Here is a 22,929-nt window from a genome sequence, read left to right as displayed (position 1 = left end):
ACTGTTATTTCCTTTAGGGTCGCTGTTTGTCCCATGATGCTATACCAGAGTAAGGTTGTAGTTTGGTATCCTATTGCCCCGAAGAGTCTGTTCTGCCAGTATTAAGTCTTACTTCTCTATTTTCATGTTAATGCTGGTCGGTTGTGCCTAAACTCTAAAAAGGAGGGAGCGTGACCTCCCTTCCAGTCTTGGTCAGGAATTCAGTTTTTCAGGTTTCTCGGGTGCTAGAAGGGGTCTGTTCAGCAGTTCAGTCAGTTGGGGAACTTAGGATTGTATTTTTTATTAATGGTAATAAATCAGTAAACATAAGTAAATGTTTCCCCGAGTTCTGTGAGCTGCTTCAGCAAAGTAATTGCACTCAAAGTTGGGGTTGTGGGAACCCCCCAACTTGAAGCCAGTTAGTCAGAAGTTCCTGAGGCCCAGACTTGCTACTGGTATCTGGGGGGGCGGGGCAGGGGCAGCGTTGGGGACTGAGCTCCAAATCTGTGGAATCTGACACTATCTCCAGGTAGATAGCGTGGGAATTGGCACCCAGTTGGTGTGTGCTGCAGAATTGATCGCTTGCTTGCTGGTGAGGAGAAATCCCCATATATATTGGGGTCATGGAAGTCTTCTACGTTGACTGTTGTATTGATCCAAGAGTGGAAGATAAGCTCAGTTTGAGAGTTTTTCCTGAACACACAGCCATTTTGGAAAACAGTTTGACAGTTTTGTATAAATTTTAACACATACCTCCTATAAAGCCTAGTAATCCCACTCCTAGGTGTTTATTTACCCAAGTGTATTAAAGTAGATGTCCATACAGAAGTCTGTAAGCAATGCTTGTAGCAGCTTTATTGGTGATAGCCAAAAACTGATCACAACTCAAATGTCCCTCAAAAGAAGAGTGCGTAAACAATTTTGGTATATTCATTCAGCGGAATACTTCCTGGCAATACAAAGGAAGGAAGGCCAGGCACGGTGGCTCACACCTTTAATCCCAGCACTTTGGGAGGCTGAAGCTGGCAGCTCACTCAAAGTCAGGAGTTCAAGGCCAGCTGGGCAACATGGAGAAAGCCTGTCTCTACTAAAAATGCAAAAATTAGTGAGGCGGGGCAGCATGCGCCTGTAGCCCCAGCTACTTGAGAGGCTGAGGCAGGAAAATTGCTTGAACCCAGGAGGCGGAGGGTGCAGTGAGCCGAGATCACACCACTGCACTCCAGCTTTGGCAACAGAACGAGACTCCGTCTCAAAAAAAAAAAAAAAAAAAAAGGGAAGGAAATACTGAACAGCGATAAATTTCAAAACCATTAGTGAAAGAAGCTGTACCCAAAAGAGAATGTAACATGATTTTAGTTATATAAAATTTTAGAAAAGGGAAATCTAATCTATAGCAACAAAAAGCAAATTAGTGGTTGCCTGGGCCCAGGACTAGGGGAAGGGGAGTGGGTATAAAGGGTTACAAGGGAATTTTGGGAGTGATAGAAATGTTCTTGGATCAGGATTGATGGTTACATGATTGTATACACCTGTCAAACTCATCAAAATTGTGTCCTTAAAATGGATGGATTTTATTAGATGTAAATTATACCTGAATAAAGTTGTCTTTTTAAATCTGTAAGACTGAAGTATGGTGTCTAGAGAGGCACTCTTGGGTGATGAACCCCGCTGCAAGTGAGTCCTATGAGTCAGGATGGTGGGCTCAGTTGGAGAGAGTCAGGGACTATAACTGGGATGCGGCAGGGAAGGGCTTCTATGAGGGGAGAGTGGGGGGATGTCAAAGTTCTAGTTCTTGGGTGGTGATTACAAGGGTGTCTGCCTTATAAAAGTTTACTAAGATGAATAGGCACGGTGGCTCACACCTGTACTCCCAACACTTTGGAAGACAGAGGGGGCCAGATCACCTGAGGTCAGGCATTCAAGACCAGGCTGGCCAACATAGGGAGACTCCGTCTCTACTAAAAGTACAAAAAATTAACTGATGATGGTGCACGCTTGTAATCCCAGCTATCTGGGAGGCTGAGGCAGGAGAATTGCTTGAACCTGGGAGGCAGAGGTTGCAGTGAGCCAAGATTGTGCCACTCTACTCCAGCCCGAGCAACAGAGTGAGACTCTGTCTCAAAAAAAGAAAAAAAAAGGTGGGGGGGTGCCGGGGGCAGTGGCTCATGCCTGTAATCCCAGCACTTCGGGATGCCGAGGAGGGTGGATCACCTGAGGTTGGGAATTTGAGGCCAGCCTGACCAACATGGAGAAACCCCGTCTCTTCTAAAAATACAAAATTAGCTGGGCATGGTGGCGCATGCCTGTAATCCCAGATACTTGGAAGGCTGAGGCAGAAGATTCACTTGAACCTGGGAGGCGGAGGTTGCAGCGAGCTGAGATGGAGCCACTGCACTCCAGTCCGGGCAACAAGAGCAAAACTCTGTCTCAAAAAAAAAAAAAAAGTTCACTAAGCTATCTCTTTGTTTTTTGTAGTTTCTCGTATCTGATTTTAGCTTATAATTAAATGTTTACAAATAATTTTTTTTTTTTTTTTTTTTTTTTTTGAGACGGAGTCTCGCTCTGTCGCCCAGGCTGGAGTGCAGTGGCGCGATCTCAGCTCACTGCAAGCTCCGCCTCCCGGGTTCACGCCATTCTCCTGCCTCAGCCTCCCGAGTAGCTGGGACTACAGGCGCTGCCACCACGCCCGGCTAGTTTTTTGTATTTTTAGTAGAGACGGGGTTTCACCGTGTTAGCCAGGATGGTCTCCATCTCCTGACCTCGTGATCCGCCCACCTCGGCCTCCCAAAGTGCTGGGATTACAGGCGTGAGCCACCGCGCCCGGCCATTTACAAATAAATTTTAGGCTGGGCGCAGTGGCTCATGCTTGTAATCCCAGCACTTTGGGAGGCCGAGGCGGGCAGATCGCCTGAGCTCAAGAGTTCGAGACCAGCCTAGGCAACACAGTGAAACCCTGTCTCTACTAAAGTACAAAAAATGAGCCGGGCATGGCGGCGTGTACCTGTAATCCCAGCTACTTGAGAGGCTGAGGCAGGAGAATCACTTGAACCTGGGAAGTAGAGGTTGCAGTGAGCCAAGATCGCGCCTCTGCACTCCAGCCTGGGCAACAGAGCAAGCCTCTGTCTCCGAAAAAAAAAAAATAATAACAAAATAATAATAATAATAATTATGGCTGGGCATGGTGGCTCATGTCTGTAATCCCAACATTTGGGAGGCCAAGGCAGGTGGATCACCTGAGGTCAGGAGTTCGAGAGCAGCCTGGCCAACATGGTGAAATCCCTCTACTAAAAAAATACAAAAAATAAAATTAGCTGGGCGTGGTGGTGGGTGCCTGTAATCCCAGCTACTTGGGAGGCTGAGACAGAATTGCTTGAACCCGGGAGGTGGAGGTTGCAGTGAGCCGAGATAGCACCATTGCACTCCAGCCTGGGAGATAATAATAATTATTATTATTATTATATGTCTCAAAAGAAAAGAAAAGACAGTTAAAAAGAATCTAAGAAGTAGGAGAAATGCTCAGAGGTTTATACCTTGAGCATAGACCTTGACAATAACGTGATGGCCTCCAATGTGGACCGCCTCCACAGCAGTGTGGATCATCTCCCCAAGAGCGAGGCCTAAAGCGACAGATCCAACAGGCTATAAATATGTGACATTCCCTGGACTCTGTTTTCACTTTGATACTGGTCATAATCAAATAATTCAGGAAAATAATCACAGCAGCATCAGGAAGGTGAGGTCAGAGGAGCTGCTGCAAACCACAATAGGAAAAGAGGTGGCCCACCGAAGGGGAGGGGACATCTCATGTGGAGGGGAGCAGGTGCCATTTAGAGGAGAAAACAGCCCTTCAGCCCATGGTGTCAAGTGTGTGTATGCGCGTATGTGTGTGTGTGTGTGTGTGTGTATGTGTGTGTCCGGGAATGCATCAGTAGCCATCTACCTACATCCGCAAACTCACATATGCCGTGCAAGCTACACATGAAGATTGCAGCACAGATGGCTCTTTTGAAGGGGTTTCTGGATGAGTGGGAAGAGGTAATGTTCCACAGCATTAGGAAGCTATTTTAGGTGTGGTGCCAGGAGATGCGGGAAGAGGTGAGACCCAGGGTGTCTCTTGAGGAATGTCTGTTTCAGTGTTCTTACAGCCAGTGCATCGCTGTACTGGGGCCATGAACTGGTGTCCTCCGCCCCATCCCCAGAGCCTGGGAAATAGAAAAATCTCCTGGCTGCAGTGCTGGCCACAGAGGGCACTGCTCCTCTAGGTCTCCCTCCACTCCTGCTGTGACACCAGAGATTTTATGAAAGACCCAGGAATCTCAAAAGGCAAGGGACTGCAACTTGAAAATCTTTAGAAACCAGTTTACTTTTTTCCAACCTGAGGAGACCCCCAGGGTCACTGGGGACCTAAACCCTGGCTTCCTTTGGTGTTCATAGGTTCCTCAGAGTCACGAGTTCACAACTTTGGCTGCTTTAGAAATAGTCATTTAGGCCAGATACGGTGGTTCACACCTATAATCCCACTCTTTGAGGCCGATGTGGGAGGATCACATGAGCCCAGGAGTTCAAGACCAGCCTAGGCAACATAGTGAGACCCACCCCATGCCCCTTGTGTCTCTACACAAGTTTAAAAACTAGTTGGGCATGGTGCACACCTATAGTCCCAGCTATTCGGGTAGCTAAGGTAGGAAGGATCGCTTGAGCCCAGAAGATCAAGGCTGCAGTGACCTGTGATCACACCACTGCACTCCAGTCAGGCGAAAGAGGGAGACCCTGACTCAGAAAAAAAAAAAGAAAAAGAAAAAGAAAAGGCCATGCACAGTGGCTCACACTTGTAATCCCAACACTTTGGGAGGTCAAGAAGGGACAGATCACCTGAGGTCAGGAGTTCAAGACCAGCCTGACCAACATATAGTGAAATCCCATCTGTACTAAAAAAAAAAATACAAAAATTAGCTGGGTGTGGTGGCATATGCCTGTAATCCCAGCTACTTGGGAAGCTGAGGCAGGAGAATCTCTTGAACCCAGGAGGCAGAGGTTGCAGTGAGCCAAGATCACGCCACCACCACACTCCAGCCTGGGCAACAGAGCAAGACTCCATCTCTTAAAAAAAAAAAAAAAAAGAGAGAGAGAGAGAAAGAAAAAAAAGAGAAAACAGCTGCTGCTCAATACCTATGTCCACCAAAAGCCACACATAAGAACATTCTTAGCAGTTTTATTTATAAATAGCTAAACCCTGGAAAAACGTAAATGTCCATCAGCTGGTGAATGGATAAACAAATTATGGTATAGCTTTACGGTAGAACACAGCTCAGCAGCAAAAATTAGCTACCAACATGCATGATCCTCACAGAGAGGGAGGGGCAGATTGCCAGACGCCAGTGCATACTGTGGCCATATCGGTCAGAACGTGCCTTTGGGAATGCAGGTGGGGTGGGCTGTCTGCACAGGGGATTCTTGCGGTATTAGCCATATTCTATATCTTGGTCTGGATGGTAATTAACATGGATTTATACACACACATACATATATGTAAAAATGCATTGAGTTGGCTGGGCATGGTGGCTCACACCTGTAATCTCAGCACTTTGGGAGGCTGAGGTGGGTGGATCACAAGGTCAGGAGATCAAGACCATCCTGGCTAACACGGAGAAACCTCGTCTCTACTAAAAACACGAAAAATTAGCCAGGCGTGGTGGTGGGTGCCTGTAGTCCTAGCTACTCAGGAGGCTGAGGCAGGAGAATGGTGTGAACCTGGGAGGTGGAGGTTGTAGTGAGCCAAGATTGCACCATTGCACTCCAGCCAGGCGACACAGCAAGACTGTGTCTCAAAAAACAAAAAACAACACAACAAAAGTAATTTTTTGGCCGGGCACAGTGGCTTACACCTGTAATCCCAGCAATTTGGGAGGCCGAGGTGGGTGGATCATTTGAGGTCAGGAGTTCAAGACCAGCCTGGCCAACATGATGAAACCTCATGTCTACTAAAAATATAAAAATTAGCCGGCATGGAGGCATATGCCTGTAATCCCAGCTACTTGGGAGGCTAAGGCAGGAGAATCGCTTGAATCCAGGAGGCGGAGGTTGCAGTGAGCTGAGATCGTGCCATTGCACTCCAGCCTGGGTGACAAGAGTGAAAGTCCATCTCATAATAAATAAATAAATGAAAGTAATATCTTTAAAACATACATTGAATCCTGCCATTACTGCTTGAAACCTTTCCACGGCTTTTCGTTGCACTTTAAATAAAATCCTGATGCCTTCCTGAGGTGAGGTCGATGTGCGGTCCAGCTTCACCTTGTTACCATGTCCTAACCATCCTGGCTGCCTTTCAGCTCAAGCTGTTTCCTGCATCGGAGACTTTCAGAGGCCCTGTTCCCCCTTCCCAGTTCTCCCAGTTCTCTGTAGGTTTCACATCAAACATCACCTCCTCACTCGCCATTACTCTCCATCACCACAGGCTGATCATTTTCTCCATAGCTCCCAGCACATGACAGGTATACATTGCTTGTCGTGGGATCCCTGTGTGCTCATGTCCCCAGTCAGCCCCATCATCTGGCCCAGGACTAGGGACCCAGTGCCTAAGTGCGGGATGGAATTTGGCGAACTCCATGAAGTGCTGGCATCTCAGAAGGCTTTGGTAATGGCAGAGATAGTATTATTCACTTCCTTCCTCAGTCAGTCATCATCCCTTGTTTCCTCCACTCGCCATGCGGTTACTGTTAATTTTGAAACATTTATTAACTAACATGTGAGACATCATGCTAAATGCTGGACAGGACACTGAGAGAGGGGAAGCCGTGGTTCCTGACCTCAGGGAAGTGCCATCCAGGATGGAGATACCAAGGGAATGCTATCATTCAAGGGTGAGCTGGGCAGTGCTGTGGACCTCCTCCTCACTCCTTATCCTTTCTAGGTGACCTCAGAACCTCACAAGGTCTTAGATGATGCCCTTTCCTCATCTGACCCAGCTCTTCCACAGGACACATTCAGAACCCTTTATCTGAAATTATACTGTGCATTTGCACCAGTGTGTCTCATGGGAACCTCAAATGCAACAAAATCTAAAACTGAATTCATCTCTCATAAACAATTCAGTGGTATTTCAGATAAATAGAAGCATAGCTCATTGGGGAAATGGTGTTGAGATAATGGCTAACCCTTTGGAGGGAAAATGCTTTACATCAGACAACATTCCAGGAGAATAAAAGATGTAAACATAAAAAATGAATCCAACCATGCACAGTGGCTCACGCCTGTAATCCCAGCCATTTGGGAGATCGAGGTGGGAAGATCGATTGAGCTCAGGAGTTCGAGACCAGCCTAGGTAACATGGAGAAACTTTGTCTCTGCTAAAAATACACACACAAAAAAAATCAGCTGGGCTTGGTGGTGCATGCCTGTAATCCCAGCTACTTGGGATGCTGAGGCACAATAATTGCTTAAGCTGAGATCATGCCACTGCACTCCAGCCTGGGTGACAGAATGAGATTCTGTCAAAAAAAAAAGGACTGAGTATTTTTTCAAGTGAGCTGGGGAGCCATTAGCGTGATTTAAGCAGGGAAGTGACATGGTTTGATGTTGCAGCAGGATCGCCATGGCTCTAGGAAGGGAAGAGAACTGGGAGACCATATTTCAGTTGACTGCATCCCAGTGTTGCTGCAGGGAAGTGGGCAGTCACAACTGTCTTTTCTTGCTGGCTGCTTTTAAGATTTTCCCCAAAATCATCCCTCTGGCCAGGTGCAAGGGCTCATGCTTGTAACCCCAGCATTTTGGGAGGCCAAGGCGGAAGGATCACCTAAGGTCGGGAGTTCGAGACCAGCCTGGCCAACATGGTGAAACTCCATCTCTACTAAAAATACAAAAATTAGCCAGGCGTGGTGGCACATGCCTGTAATCCCAGCTACTTGGGAGGCTGAGGCAGGAGAATCGCTTGAACCCCAGAGGCGGAGCTTGCAGTGAGCCAAGATTGTGCCACTGCACTCCAGCCTAGGTGACAGAGTGAGACTGTCTCAAAACAACAAACAAACAAAACCTAAGTCCTGTCTCTGGTCACTGAGATAAATGTGTATCTGATTGTCTCCTTTGGAAAGGCTAACCAGAAACTCAAAAGAATGCAACTGTTTGTCTCTCACCTACCTGTGACCTGGGAGCCCCCTCCCTGCTTTGAGTTATCTCACCTTTCTGGACGGAACCAATGTTCATTTTACATATGTTGATTGATATCTCTTGTCTTCCTAAAATGTATAAAACCAAGCTGTGCTCTGACCACCTTGGGCACACGTCATCAGGACCTCCAGAGGCTGCATCGTGGGCTCATCCTCAACCCTGGCAAAATAAACTTTCTAAATTAACAGACCTGTCTCAGATTTTCAGGATTCACATTGTCTTCCAGTAATTCTAGAAAATACTCTGACAGTGTTTCTTCCCTACTTTATTATTTTCTTGTAGGACTTCACCTAGAAGACTTTCTCACTCTATCCCTCATGTCTCTTCCTTTCTTTCAAATATTCTATCTCTTTAGCTGGGTATGGTGGTGTACACCTGTAGACCAAGCTACTCGGGAGGCTGAGGCAGGAGGATGGCTTGAAGGTCGGGGCTGCAGTGAGTCGTGACTGCGCCACTGCTCTCCACCCTTGGCAAAAAAGGGACACCCTGTATTAACAAAAAAACAAAAAAACAATCAATCAAATATTCTCTTTCAGTCTCAGGACTACATTGTGTATATCTGTATATATATTTTCATTTCTACTTTTAATCTCACTGACTTTTCTCTTCAAGTGTCAGTTTGTCAAATCTATTGTTCAGTCTTTTGGGCCTTTTTTTTTTTTTTTACTTTCTTGGAGTTGTTTTTTTTTTTTTTTTAGAGAGGAGGTCTTGCTATGTTGCCCAGGCTGCTCTCCAACTCCTGGGCTCAAGTGATCCTACCACCTCAGCCTCTTAAGTAGTTAGGACTACTACAGGTTCACAGCACACCTTACCTGGCTATTTAGTCTTTTTTTTTTTTTTTTTTTCTCTGAGACGCAGTCTCACTCTGCCGCCCAGGCTGGAGTGCAGTGGCAGCAATCTGGGCTCACTGCAAGCTCCGCCTCCCAGGTTCAGGCCATTCTCCAGCCTCAGCCTCCTGAGTAGCTAGGACTACAGGCGCCCGCCACCACGCCCAGCTAATTTTTTTTCTATTTTTAGTAGAGGCGGGGTTTCACCGTGTTAGCCAGGATGGTCTCGATCTCCTGACCTCGTGATCTGCCCGCCTTGGCCTCCCAAAGTGCTGGGATTACAGGTGTGAGCCACCACGCTCAGCCTTTTTTTTTTTTTTTTTTTTTTTTTTTTAATGACAGAGTTTTGCTCTGTCACCCAGGCTGGCCAGGCTGGAGGGCAGTGGTGCAGTCTCGGCTCACGGTAGCCTTGACCCACGGGCTCAAGCGATCCTCAAAACTCAGCTCCATGAGTAGCTGGGATTACAGCTGCCCGCCACCACGCCCGGCTAATTTTTTATTTTATTTTATTTTATTTTTTGAGACGGAATCTTGCTCTGTCACCCAGGCTGGAGTGCAGTGGCGAGATCTTGACTCACTGCAACCTCTGCCTTCCAGGTTCCAGCGAATTCTCCTGCCTCAGCCTCCTGAGTAGCTGGGATTACAAGTACCCACCACTACGCTCAGCTAATTTTTGTATTTTTAGTAGAGAGGGGGTTTCACCACGTTGGTCAGGCTAGTCTCGAACTCCTGACCTCAGGTGAACCGCCCACCTCGTCCTCCCAAAGTTCTGGGATTACAGGCCTGAGCCACCATGCCAGGTCCACTTTTCTTTTCTTTCTTTCTTTCTTTGTTTCTTTTTTTTTTTTTTTTTTTTTTTTGAGACGGAGTTTCGCTCTTGTCGCCCAGGCTGGAGTGCAACGATGCAATCTCAACTCACTGCAACCTCCGCCTCACTGCAACCTCCGCCTCCCACGTTCAAGAGATTCTCCTTGCCTCAGCCTCCCAAGCAGCTGGAATTACAGGCGCCCGCCACCATGCCTGGCTAATTTTTTTTTTTTTTTTTTTTTTAGTAGAGATCGTATTTTGTCACGTTGGCCAGGGTGGTCTCAACCGCCTGACCTTAGGTGATCCACCCGATTCCGGCTCCCAAATTGCTGGGATTAGAAGCGTGAGCCACTGCGCCCAGCCCCACTTTCCTTTTCTTTCTTTCTTTTTAGACGGAGTGTCGCTCTGTCGCCCAAGCTCTGGAGTGCAGGGGAGTGATCTCGGCTCACTGCAACCTCGCATACCGGGTTCAAGAGATTCTCCTGCCTCAATCACAGGCGTACACCAACACGCCCGGCTAATTTTTTGGAATTTTTAGTATAGATGGGGTTTCACTATGTCGGCCAGCTGGTCTTGAACTCCTGACCTCGTGATCCGCCCACCTCGGCCTTCCAAAGTGCTGGAATTACAGGCTTGAGCCGCTGCGCCCGGCCTCTTTTTCCTTTCTTCTTTTTTTTTTTTTTTTAAATAGAGCCAGGGTATTTCTCTGTCACCCAGGCTGCACTGCAGAGGCATGAACCCGGCTCACTGCACCCTCCACTTTCAGGGCTCAAGCGATCCTCCCGCCTCAGCCTCGTGAATAACTGGGACTACAAGCGTGCACCACCACAGTCAGTTAATTTAAAAAAAAAAAAAAAGGCCAGGCGCGGTGGCTCACGCCTGTAATCCCAGCACTTTGGGAGGCCGAGGCGGGTAGATCACGAGGTCAGGAGATGGAGACCATCCTGGCTAACACGGTGAAACCCCGTCTCTACTAAAAATATAAAAACTTAGCCGGGCGTGGTGGCCGTCGCCTGTAGTCCTAGCTACTTGGGAGGCTGAGACAGGAGAATGGCGTAAACCTGGGAGGCGGAGTTTGCAGTGAGCTAAGATTGCGCCACTGCACTCCAGCCTGGGCGATAGAGTGAGACTGCGTCTCAAAAAAAAAAAAAAAAAAAAATTGTAGAGATTAAGTCTCACGGTTGCTCAGGCTGGTCCGGACCTTCTGGGCTCAAGCAATTCTCCTGCATCACCCTCCCCAAATGCTGAGTCAACTTTTTTTTTTTTTTTTTGAGACGGAGTCTCACTGTCGCCCAGGCTGAAGTGTAGTGGCATGATCTCGGCTCATTGCAACCTCCACCTCTCGGGTTCAAGCGATTCTCCTGCCTCAGCCTCCCGAGTAGCTGGGACTACAGGCGCCTGCCGCTAAATTTTTTTGTATTTTTAGTAGAGACAGGGTTTCACCATATTGGCCAAGCTGGTCTCAAACTCTTGACCTTATGATCTGCCCAGCTCGGACTCCCAAAGTGCTGGGATTATAGGCGTGAGCCACCGCGCCCGGCCTCTGTTGTTTTATTTTATTTTATTTTTTTAAAAAGTCTACTGGTGTGAGTGCATATGAGTTTGGAAAAATGTATACCACAATGTTAATAGTGATTCTCGGCCGGTCGCGGTGGCTCAAGCCTGTAATCCCAGCACTTTGGGAGGCCGAGACGGGCGGATCACGAGGTCAGGAGATCGAAACCATCCTGGCTAACACGGTGAAACCCCGTCTCTATTAAGAAATACAAAAAACTAGCCGGGCGAGGTGGCGGGCGCCTGTAGTCCCAGCTACTCGGGAGGCTGAGGCCGGAGAATGGCGTGAACCCGAGAGGCGGAGCTTGCAGTGAGCTGAGATCCGGCCACTGCACTCCAGCCTGGGCGACAGAGCGAGACTCCGTCTCAAAAAAAAAAAAAAAAAAAATAGTGATTCTCTTTGGTTGATGGGAGTACCTTGTCATCTGATTTGTATGTTCTCTCTCTTTTCTTGCTCCAAGAGCATATATCACTTGCATAATAAATTTTGGGCGGGGAAAAAAAGAAGCGTTTCTAAAACGTCAGCCCAAAAATAGGTGACCCTGTACTGATAAAGCACGCAAGCTCAGAAGTTCCCGGCGGCGGTTTCCTAGTGTGTGCGTGCGTCCCTTAAGCGGTCGGGCTCTGCGGTCAGATCCGCCAGTCCTTCAGGCACCGCCGAGGCCACCCCAGGCTCCGCGCGGGTCCTGGCGGGGGGCGGGCCCACGCCAGCCCGGAAGAGACGCAGCACCGCGCATGCTCCTTCTTTTCCAGCCCCGGCCCCGGACCCTGCAGCCGCCGAGGTGAGTTTCTGTGGAGTTCGAGTTCCATCGGCTCCCATCCGGGCCATCTTGCCGCCTTAGCGGCTGCTCCTTCCCAGGATGCGGGCAGGGGGCCTCTCTCCCACTCCCCACACACCCATTTCTGAGTAGCGACAGGGGCTGGAGGTTTATTTTATGGGGTAGGGGGCCGCTGGTAGGCGAAGATTGTCCGAGGGAGAGGGGGAGGATGAAGGCAGTGCGTGGCGGAGACCTGCCAGGTGAGACTAGGGAGACAGTGTCCCGCCGACACGCTTTTTCCTTGGGGACAGGACTCCCCCGACTGCCTGCTTGCCTGGCACTGGAGCTCTACTTTGGGGGAGGTGTGGTAGGAAACGAGGGTGCGAAGGCCTTAGCCCTTTGGTTTGGGGTCTGCCGCCTTCAAGAAGCGGGGTTTTACTCCTCCGGGCCTTCCCTGTGTACCTTATGGTACAGCCGCGCGATTCCGCGCTGGGTACAGTCGCTGATGGTCTCCAGCTGCTCCCGATAATACAGGGTCTGCTCCTCTTACCCCGCCATCGACCTTTGTAATTGTGATAACTTAAGGAAGTTTGGCGCGAATGTGCACCACTATGCTGGTTTTAACATGCTGACAGCCTTTCCACCTGAATTGTTTTTGGGGATGGGGAGGGACGGAGCTGGCCTCTGCCGAATCTGTTTTGTGAAGCTGAGTCCTCCCACCGGCATGTTGTCTACGGATTTTTGTGGGTGACTTTAGGGTCACGAACTTGATTACTGGGCCCCGGCCTCGTAACTCAGAAGTGCTCTTGACAGTCATCTCCTTTTTGCAGATGTTGATGCCTAAGAAGAACCGGATTGCTATTTACGAACTCCTTTTTAAGGAGGGAGTCATGGTGGCCAAGAAGGATGTCCACATGCCTAAGCACCCGGAGCTGGCAGACAAGAATGTACCCAACCTTCATGTCATGAAGGCCATGCAGGTAGGAGGGTGAGGAGGAAGACTGGGACGGGATGGAGGGATCTTCCCCTAACGTTCAAGGCAAGTTCCAAAGGGGAGGTCAGGACTGCCGGGGCTGCTTGCTAACTTGAAGGGCTGGGACTGGAGACTTGTCTAGGATGATCCAAGTTTCTACTTATGCCTTAACAGTAAGTTTTTTGCCTTACAGTCTCTCAAGTCCCGAGGCTACGTGAAGGAACAGTTTGCCTGGAGACATTTCTACTGGTACCTTACCAATGAGGGTATCCAGTATCTCCGTGATTACCTTCATCTGCCCCCGGAGATTGTGCCTGCCACCCTACGCCGTAGCCGTCCAGAGACTGGCAGGCCTCGGCCTAAAGGTATGGTGCCCAAACAAATGCCTTCAGCTATTTGAAGATAGTTTCTTTTGTGTAAGGGACAGAAGCATTCTTAGCTGGTGTCAGCTTTAGAGGGCTCTGGCCTGCAGGCATTTGGTCAAGTGCTAGAACCCTTGTCCCGTGACTTGGGACTTGGAATAGAACTAGACTCAGTTCTTCAGGCCATCCATGAGATGGCCTTAAGCACAGATAGTCAGTCGCTTTCTTCACCCATACCTGTACAAACATCCAGACACATGTGGTATAGAACATTGAGTAACTTTTCCAGCAGAGTGTGTTGTACTCTTCCCAAAAAGTCCAAAGCAAAGCCATTTACCACCTTGAAAGAAACAAGAGTTTTGTAGTTTTCTTGCCAGCAGGGGAAAAAATTAGAAACAGTGGAGTGGAGAACGGATGGTGTATACCACGATGTGAAAGGATATGCACGCATGTGTAGTGCGAGGAGAATTATCTTTTGATTCTTGAGATCATTGCTGGCTTACAGTTGCTTTTTTTTTTTTTTTTTGAGACGGAGTCTTGCTCTGTTGCCCAGCCTGGGGTGCGGTGGTAAGCCACCGTGCCTGGCCTGTATTTTGTCTAGGTTATGGTTCTTTGTTATGAAACTGTAGGAGCTGCAGAGACCGTAGGTTGGAGTGACAAAATGCACAGATTCCTAAACGTGATCATCAGAGGGTCCAGGTTCCCCTGGAGAGTTACTTTATGGAGCTTAGGAATTTGTTAGGAAAGTTCCCCAAGGGATTCTGGTGATCAGGTAGACATCTGTGGCCAAGGCTGGAGTGCAGTGGTGCGATCTCAGCTTACTGCAACCTCCACCTCCCAGGTTCAGGCAGTTGTCCTGTCTCAGCCTCCCGAGACTGGGATTATAGGCGTCCAGAACTATGCCCAGCTAATTTTTGGATTTTTAGTGAAGATGGGATTTCACTCTGTTGGCCAGGCTGGGCTCAAACTCCTGACCTCAGGTGATCCACCCACCTCAGCCTCCCAAAGTGCTGGGACTACAGGAGTTAGCCACCGTGCCCAGCCCATAATACGTCTTTTTAGCAAGAGTTCTCTACTACATCTTGGAATCTTCTGGGGGGAAAAAATGCCATTGCCTATCTGTGCTTGATATATTCTGATTTAGTTGGGCCTGACATTTATTTTTGCCACTCATTACATGATTTATTTCTGCTTTGAAAGCAGTTCATTCTGCCTGAGTGCAGTGGCTCATTCCTGTAATCCCAGCACTTTGGGAGGCCAAGGCAGGAGGACTACTTGAGTCCAGGAGTTTGAGATCAGCTAGGGCAGTATAGTGAGACCCGGTCTCTACAAAAAAATAAATTAGCCAGGCATGGTGGTGCACACCTGTGGTTGAGCCCAGGAACTCCAGGCTGCATTGAGCTGTGATTGGCCGTTGCACTCACCCTGAGCAACAGAGCAAGACCCTGTCTCGAAAAAAAAAGAGAGACATAATTCATATTCTAATCACACAGACTCCGGGTAAGTTCCAAGGTAACTGGGTAAAGGAAATACTTGATTAAACTGTTACTTAATGTGTGTGTGTGTTTGTTTGTTTATATTCTGTCACCCAGGCTGGAGTACAGTGGTGCGATCCCAATTTACTGTAACCTCTGCCTCTCAAGTTCAAGTGATTCTCCTGCCTCAGCTTCCTGAGTAGCTGGGATCACAGGCGTACACCACCACACCTGGCTAATTTTTGTAATTTTAGTAGAGACAGGGTTTTACCATGTTGGCCAGGCTGTTCTTAAACTCCTGGCCTCAAGTGATCACCTGCTTTGGCCTCCCAAAGTGCTGGGATTACAGGCATGAGCCACTGTGCCTGGCCATTTATGATTTTTTTTGTTTGTTTGTTTTGAGACGGAGTCTCACTCTGTCGCCCAGGCAGGAATGCTGTGGCGCGATCTTGGCTCACTGCAAGCTCCGTCTCCTGGGTTCACGCCATTCTCCTGCCTCAGCCTCCTGAGTAGCTGGGACTACAAGCACCTGCCACCACGCCCAGCTAATTTTTTTGTATTTTTAGTAGAGACGGAGTTTCACCATGTTAACCAGGATGGTGTTGATCTCCTGACCTTGTGATCCGTCTGCCTCGGCCTCCCAAAGTGCTGGGATTACAGGCGTGAGCCACCGCACCGGCCTATGATAATTTTTTAAAGGTAGCTCTTAAAGTTTGTGCCTTAGGGTGTGGTGGCTCACAGCTGCAATCTCAGCACTTTTGGAGGCCAAGGTGGGAGGATCACATGAGGCCAGGAGTTCAAGACCAGCCTGTCCAACATGGTGAAACCCTGTCACTACTAAAGATAACAACCAAAAAAAAAAAAAAAAAGCCTAGGCGTGGTGGCTCACGCCTATAATCCCAGCACTTTGGGAGGCCAAGGCAGGTGGATCACTTGAGGTCAGGAGTTGGAGACCAGCCTGGCCAACAGATTGAAAGCCCCTTTCTACTAAAAATACAAAACTTAGCTGGGCATGGTGGCATGTGCATGTAATTCCACCTACTTGGGAGGCTGAGGTGACAGAACTGCTTGAACCCAGGAGGCAGAGGTTGCAGTGAGCTGAGATTGTGCCACCACACTCCAACCTGGGTGACAGAGCGAGAGTCCGTCTCAAAAAAAGATAATAATACAGTTTCCACCTTAATATGTATCCCGCAGCCTAACAGGTATGTGAAGAAACCCAGGAGGAACTAAAGGATTCTTGGTAACCTGTAGATTATGTACTTAATATTGGAGTTGGGACTTTCAGCTTAGGATGCTTCCTTTTCCATTTGCATATACTAAGTTTTCTACTTAACGTGGGTCAGGTTCAGAAGTTTGGCTATTCAGATGTTCATAGAAATAGCTGAATGTCTAGATTGGTCCAATAATTGGAAAATGGTTTTATGTCGAAACAAAATGGAAGCCTTTTTTTTTTTTTCTTCGCAGATTTGCAGCCACGATTGTCAATAAGTTTCTATGGAGGAATAATTGTTTCTAGCTGACGTTATAGGTTTAAGGAGTTCCTATCCCCATTAACCCATCTTAACCAAGTGGTTGCTCAGTGAAAACTGGAGAGCAATGCCAGTTTTCTTGGCTTTAAGGGACAGAGTTCCCAGATTGCCCTATGTTCACAGTGTGTTTTGATTTACATAGGTCTGGAGGGTGAGCGACCTGCGAGACTCACAAGAGGGGAAGCTGACAGAGATACCTACAGACGGAGTGCTGTGCCACGTGAGTAAATGCATCCCCTATATTAGGGGTGTTGGGGTGAAATATCTGGATTCCCACAGCTGGCTCTGGCTGGGTGGGGCTCAGCCTTTGATGATGACAAAATGACCAGGAAAGATTCTTGGTTTAATTCTGCAGAGCATCAGAACAGCTGGAGTCCTTTGTGCTTCTTTCCTTATGCAGTGATTTAATAGATGAGAATTAGGAGGAAAGCCTTCTGAGTTAGGGACTGGAATTTTTTAAAAAGCAAAACTCAGGCCAGGCTCAGTGGCTCATGTCTGTAATCCCAGCAGTTTGGTGGGGGTCGAAGTGGGCAGATTACTTGAAGTCAGGAGTTCGAGACCAGCCTGGCCAACATGATGAAACCCTGTCTCTACTAAAAATACAAAAATTAGGGTGGTGTGGTGGTGGGCGTACTGTATTCCCAGCTGCTTAGGAGGCTGAGGCATGAGAATTGCTTAAACCTGGGAGGCAGAGGTTGCAGTGAGCCAAGATCATGCCATTGTACTCCAGCCTGGATGACAGAGCAAGACTCTGTCTCAAAAAAAACAAAAAAAACACTTCAGTAAGATGAGGAGCCTTTGTTAGTATTTTTGTAAAGGAATAATAGGATTCAACTTGTTTTGTTTTGTTTTGGTTTGGTTTTGAGACAGTCTTTGCTCTGTGGCCCAGGCTGGAGTGCAGTGGCACAATCTTAGCTCACTGCAAGCTCTGCCTCCTGGGTTCACCCCATTCTTCTGCCTCAGCCTCCCAAGTAACTGGGATTTCTCCAGCCCTTGGTTGAGAGGAAGTTGGTGATATTGGAAGTTTAATGATTATGGGCCAGGCACAGTGGCTCATGCCTGTAATCCCAGCACTTTGGGAGGCCGAGGCAGGTGGATCACTTGAGGTCAGGAGTTCGAGATCAGCCTGGCCAGTGTGGTGAAACCCCATCTCTACTTGAAAAAATTAGCCTGGTGTGGTGGTATGTGCCTGCCTGTAATAATCTCAGCTACTCGGGAGGCTGAGGCAGAAGAATTGCTTGAACCTGGGAGGCGGAGGTTGCAGTGAGCCGAGATCATGCCACTGCTCTCCACCCTGGGCAACAGAACAAGACCCTGTCTCAAAAAAAAAAAAGAAATTTAATGATTACTGAAACCATATTCGTTATTGGCATTTGCTTTCCTCCCCCTATCCTTGTGCCCAATGTGAGCCATAGATCTAATACAAAATTTCCTGGTAGCCACACTTGAAAAAGCAAGTGGAAACAGGTTATTTGATTACTAATGTCTTTTATTTAATCAAATATGTGTAGAAGTGAGCTGGGAATGGTGGTATGTGCCTGTAGTCCTAGCTACTTGGAAAGCCAAAGCAAGAGGATTGTTTTGAGCCTAGGAGTTTGAGATACAGTGAGCTATGATCTTGTTGCTACACTCCAGCCTGGGCGACAGAGTGAGACCCCCCCAACTCAAATAAGTCAGGGCCAGGCGCGGTGGCTCACACCTGTAATCCCAGCACTTTGGGAGGCTGAGACGGGCAGATCACCTGAGGTCAGGAGTTCGAGACCAGCCTGGCCAACATGGTGAAACCCCATTTCTACTTAAAATCCAAAAAATTAGCCGGGCATGGTGGTATGCACATGTAATCCCAGCTACTCAGGGGGCCAAGGCAGGAGAATTGCTTGAACCCCAGAGGTGGAGGTTGCAGTGAGCTGAGATGGCACCATTGCACTCCAGCCTCAGGAACAACAGTGAGAGTTCATCTCAAAAAAAAAAAAGAATAAATAAATAAATATAAATAAATCGATTTTTAAAATATCTAAAAGTTAATTTAACATGTAATCAGTATAAACAGTATTGAAATATTTTACATTCTTTTTTTCCTTAAGTCTTTGTAATTGGCTGGGTGCAGTGGCTCACACCTGTAATTCTAGCACTTTGGGAGGCCGAGGCAGGCAGATCACTTGAGCTCAGGAGTTTGAGACCACCCTGGGCAACATGGCTGAACCCATCTCTACAAAAAATATAAAAATTAGGGCCAGATGCAGTTGGCTCATGCCTGTAATCCCAACATTTTGGGAGGCTGAGGCAGGCGGATCACCTGAGGTTGGGAGTTTGAGACCACCCTGGAGAAACCAACATGGAGAAACCCCGTCTCTACTAAAAATACAAAAAAATTAGCCATGCATGGTGGCGTGTGCCTGTAATCCCAGCTACTGAGGAGGCTGAGGCAGGAGAATCACTTGAACCTGGGAGGCAGAGGTTGCAGTGAGCCGAGATCACGCCGTTGCACTCTAGCCTGGGCAACAAGAGCAAAATTCTGTCTCAAACAAACAAAAAATATAAAAATTAGCTGCCTACAGTCCCAGCTGAGGTGGAAGGATCGCTTGAGCCCATGAGGCAGAGGTTGTAGTAAGCTGAGATTGTGCCACTGCACTCCATCCTGGGCGACAGAGTAAGACCCTGTCTCGGGCCAGGCGCGGTAGCTCAAGCCTGTAATCCCAGCACTTTGGGAGGCTGAGATGGGCGGATCATGAGGTCAGGAGATCGAGACCATCCTGGCGAACACGGTGAAACCCCGTCTCTACTAAAAAATACAAAAAACTAGCCGGGCGAGGTGGCGGGTGCCTGTAGTCCCAGCGACTTGGGAGGCTGAGGCAGGAGAATGGCGTAAACCCCGGAGGCAGAGCTTGCAGTGAGCTGAGATCCGGCCACTGCACTCTAGCCTGGGCGACAGAACGAGACTCCGTCTCAAAAAAAAAAAAAAAAAAAAAAAAGACCCTGTCTCAAATAAGTATAAGAAAACTGGTGAATTTTGCATGACTCCATTTGAGCTGTGACTGGGATATAGGACAGGGCAGCATCTTGTCTGCTTTTCTCCCATGGTAATTAAGGCTTTTGTGGGCCCTTGCCCCTTTACATGTTAGTTCTTCCCTAATTACGCTCCCTTTGTTACCTAGATGCTGCTCTGAAGTGGGTAAGTCAGTCAGTGTGATCGGAAGTGGGAATCCTTTGGGAGGATTTGTAGTTTGGGCTGTGAGTATTGGAAGGCTGAGAAGGTGTTCCCCACCACTGGTGTAATTTGCTTATATTTAATGGGGTGGTGCGTGGCTTTTCCTGCAAGATTGGAGTCGGTGAGTTGTCTTCCCTTGTTCTATAGTAGATTGGATAATATGATGATTCTAAATCGAGTTTCACTTTCTAGCTGGTGCTGACAAGAAAGCCGAGGCTGGGGCTGGGTCAGCAACCGAATTCCAGTTTGTGAGTATCTTCCTATTTGTTTTTCATGAGCCATCATTTGTTCTGGCCTCAGTCTGGTTGCTCGGCAAGTTGTGGGGATGTCGTATAGTATGGTCCTGTCAGCCAGTTCCCTCCTCCCGCTTTTTTCCAAATTCCAAATTTTACATTGAGATGTAGCATGCAAACTTTTGTAAATATGTAAATTACTGAAATGAGTCTCAGAAATCAGTACATGTGGCCTGCTGTTACTTTGTTTTGTTAATGCTTGACATTGAACTAAACGCTGGAAGGTGAGTGGGCTTAAGAACCAAGATGGTATGAAATCAGATCCTCCCATCTTTTTTCATATGATGTTTCCCCATCTATAAAATAGAGGTAATTACAGCTACCAAGGAAATGGGCCTAGACGTTGGATATGGCCCCACATCCAGTAAGGGGCAGTGCTGGGATTTACAGCCTGTACTCAGCTCTCTCCCAGCAGTTTACATTTGGGGGCCTGTGGAGTTATAATGAGGCTTGAAAGTTAGCAAAACCACAAGGTCAAACCAGAGTGCTGCTCATGCTGATGTGATGTGCTTTCTCTTACAGAGAGGCGGATTTGGTCGTGGACGTGGTCAGCCACCTCAGTAAAATTGAAGAGGATTATTTTGCATTGAATAAACTTACAGCCAAAAAACCTTAATCTTGTGTCCATTTTGTTTGCTTTGTGCAGCCTGAACAGGAATGTTTTAAGGGTCAGAGTGTAAATGGGACAGTACTGGCTTGGTTTGGGGGGTTGTCGTTGTCCTGGGTGACACCGGCTGCTGCTGTCCTTGGCTTTGGCATGTGCCCTGCTTTCTCTAGCCAGCGCCTCCCTGCAGAGTGGTGTCCCATATGGTGCTGCACCTTGGAGGCAGTTGGAAAACTGGGTTCCTTCTCCAGACCAGCCATGCTGCCTCAGCTCTGCGTGGTGGGAAAGTTGCTGGTTGCCTGGGAGTTGTGATTTGTGCCTGCTGTCGGGAACTATAAGAAGTGCTGGGCAGGGAGGATGAAAGGTAACCAAGGAAATGGTTCTCCTTCAATTTATGGGGAAGAAGCACAGGAATGGTGTTTAGGCCAGCATTACTAATATGTCTTCAAGGTCGGCGTTTGTTGACAAGAATCAAGGGAGAAAACAATGCACAAAAACCACTGTTCACAGTGACTAAGGCCTGTAGTCCCAGCTACTCAGGAGCCTGAGGCAGGATTGCTCGAGGCTAGGGGTTTGAGACCAGCCTGAGAAACATAGCAAGACCCTGTCTCAAGGACCAAAACATTTGAAACTCATCTGAAAACTTTTTTTTTTTGAGACGGAGTCTAGCTCTTGTCGCCCAGGTTGGAGTGCAATGGCGCAATCTCAGCTCATTGCAACCTCTGCCTCCCAGGTCAAGCAATTCTCTCTCAGGCTTCCGAGTAACTGGGATTACAGGCTTCTGCCACCATGCCCGGCTAATTTTGTATTTTTAGTACAGATGGGGTTTCTGCGTGTTGGTCAGGCTGGTCTCGAACTCCTGACCTCAGGTGAAATGCCCACCTAGGCCTTCCAAAGTGCTGGGATTACAGGTGTGAGCCACCATGCCTGACCAACGTTTTTATGTCTTAACATAATTGGAATAAATATTGGGCAGTAGGAGCTTTGCTGTCCAGGGTTCCTTTAAGGAAGGAATAAGAGTTGTAGTTTTCCTTGGTCTCCGAGTGGTGATCCGTCATGGCATGACTAAATGGACTAGAGATGTGTATATAGTCTTCTGTTGATCAAGTGTGATCTCAGCATGGATGCAGGAAAGGGACTGCAAATATACTATATACCTGGCACAATGCCAGAAGGGAAACTTGGCATAGCCCAGTGAGAGCTGAGACAATCCTGCAGACTTGCTGAGTAGGACACTAACCTTGGCTTGCAGATCAGTCACCATGACTATCTGCAGTAAATACGAGTTACTGGGATGGAGGTGGTTAAAGCATTTGAGGTAACAGCTCTGAACCAACCAGTGGCTCAAGACAGGCCCAAGGTAGTGTTTTTCAGCCAGAAAAACTGGTAGCTAATTGGAAGTGCATCTTACGGGTTTTGGGAACTTAGGAATCATTTGTGGAGTACCGTGGTCTAAGCATTGTATAAAAATGGACAATAATTGGTGAAATGGGGCCCGGCATTGTGGTTCACACCTTTAATCCCAGCAGTTTGGGAGGGCAAGATGGGTGGGTCACTTGAGTCCAGGAGTTAAAGACCCGGCATGGGTAACAGTGAAACCCCATCTCCACAAAAAAAAATACAAAAATCAGCCTCGCATGGTTGTGCTCACCTGTAGTTCCAGCTACTTGGAAGGCTGAGTCAGGAGGATTGTTTGAGCCCAGGAAGTAGAGGTTGCAGTGAGCTGAGATTGTGCCACTGCATTCCAGCCTAGGCGACAGAGTAAGACTCAATAATTATCACTGATCTCATGAAGCTGAGCACTGTGGCACACACCTGTAGTCCCAGCTACTCAGGAGCCTGAGGTAGAAGGATCACTTGAGCCCAGGAGTTGAAATCATCCATTGAGACCCAATCTCAAAAAAAAAAAAAAAAAAAAAAAAAAAAAACTTGGTCAAATGAGATTTGTGACAATTCTAAACTACACAGATGAGAATTCTAAACCACCTTCAGTATTGATAGGCAGTTGTAATGTAGACCACGAGGTGGCAGCTGATGGTAACTCCAAATACGCACTTAACTGTTAGTCCTGGGAAGTGAACTTTGGAATCTGAGCCACCAATAAAATAGAAGCTTGCTTTGGCAGAAAGCAGCAGTGTTTGGGGAAGCTCGTTTCAGCACGGCCTTGGCTCGTTTCAAAGATTGCTTTTTATCCAATTTTTCTGCTGGCTCGAGTGATGTCAAGTGGTTTGCCCATGTTCACACGCTTTGTGATTGTTTAACCTGGATTCCACTGTGAAATGTTAGGAGCTCCTGCCTTTCTGTTTCCCACAGGCCAGCTAGTGAATAGGTTTCCTCTACGACCTTAGTGATTTTCTGGCCCTAAAATGTTACTTTTTCAGCTAGGGCTCT

The 22,929-nt window shown here is 47.8% G+C and overlaps 1 protein-coding gene across 4 annotated transcripts in view; it reads left to right on the top strand.

Annotated features, from left to right (window-relative positions):
- The window catches only part of RPS10 (ribosomal protein S10), a 624,010-nt gene extending 603,460 nt beyond the window's left edge, over positions 1–20,550 (top strand). For 2 of the 4 annotated variants that reach the window (XM_050787853.1, XM_050787854.1), the window contains exons 2-7: positions 12,091–12,115; positions 12,922–13,071; positions 13,258–13,429; positions 16,576–16,653; positions 19,834–19,889; positions 20,457–20,550. In XM_050787853.1, the coding sequence (XP_050643810.1) occupies positions 12,922–13,071; positions 13,258–13,429; positions 16,576–16,653; positions 19,834–19,889; positions 20,457–20,498 (498 nt within the window). In that variant the 5' untranslated portion in view covers positions 12,091–12,115 and the 3' untranslated portion in view covers positions 20,499–20,550. Of the gene's footprint in view, positions 1–12,079; positions 12,116–12,333; positions 12,352–12,921; positions 13,072–13,257; positions 13,430–16,575; positions 16,654–19,833; positions 19,890–20,456 lie in introns of those variants that run through there. The other 2 variants (XM_050787851.1, XM_050787855.1) reach the window with 2 other exon arrangements.
- Positions 20,551–22,929: the final 2,379 nt, after the last annotated feature.

This window comes from Macaca thibetana, chromosome 4, assembly GCF_024542745.1.
Source record: "Macaca thibetana thibetana isolate TM-01 chromosome 4, ASM2454274v1, whole genome shotgun sequence".
Taxonomy (NCBI): Eukaryota; Metazoa; Chordata; class Mammalia; order Primates; family Cercopithecidae; genus Macaca; species Macaca thibetana.
This window is presented reverse-complemented; position numbering and strand designations above follow the sequence as displayed.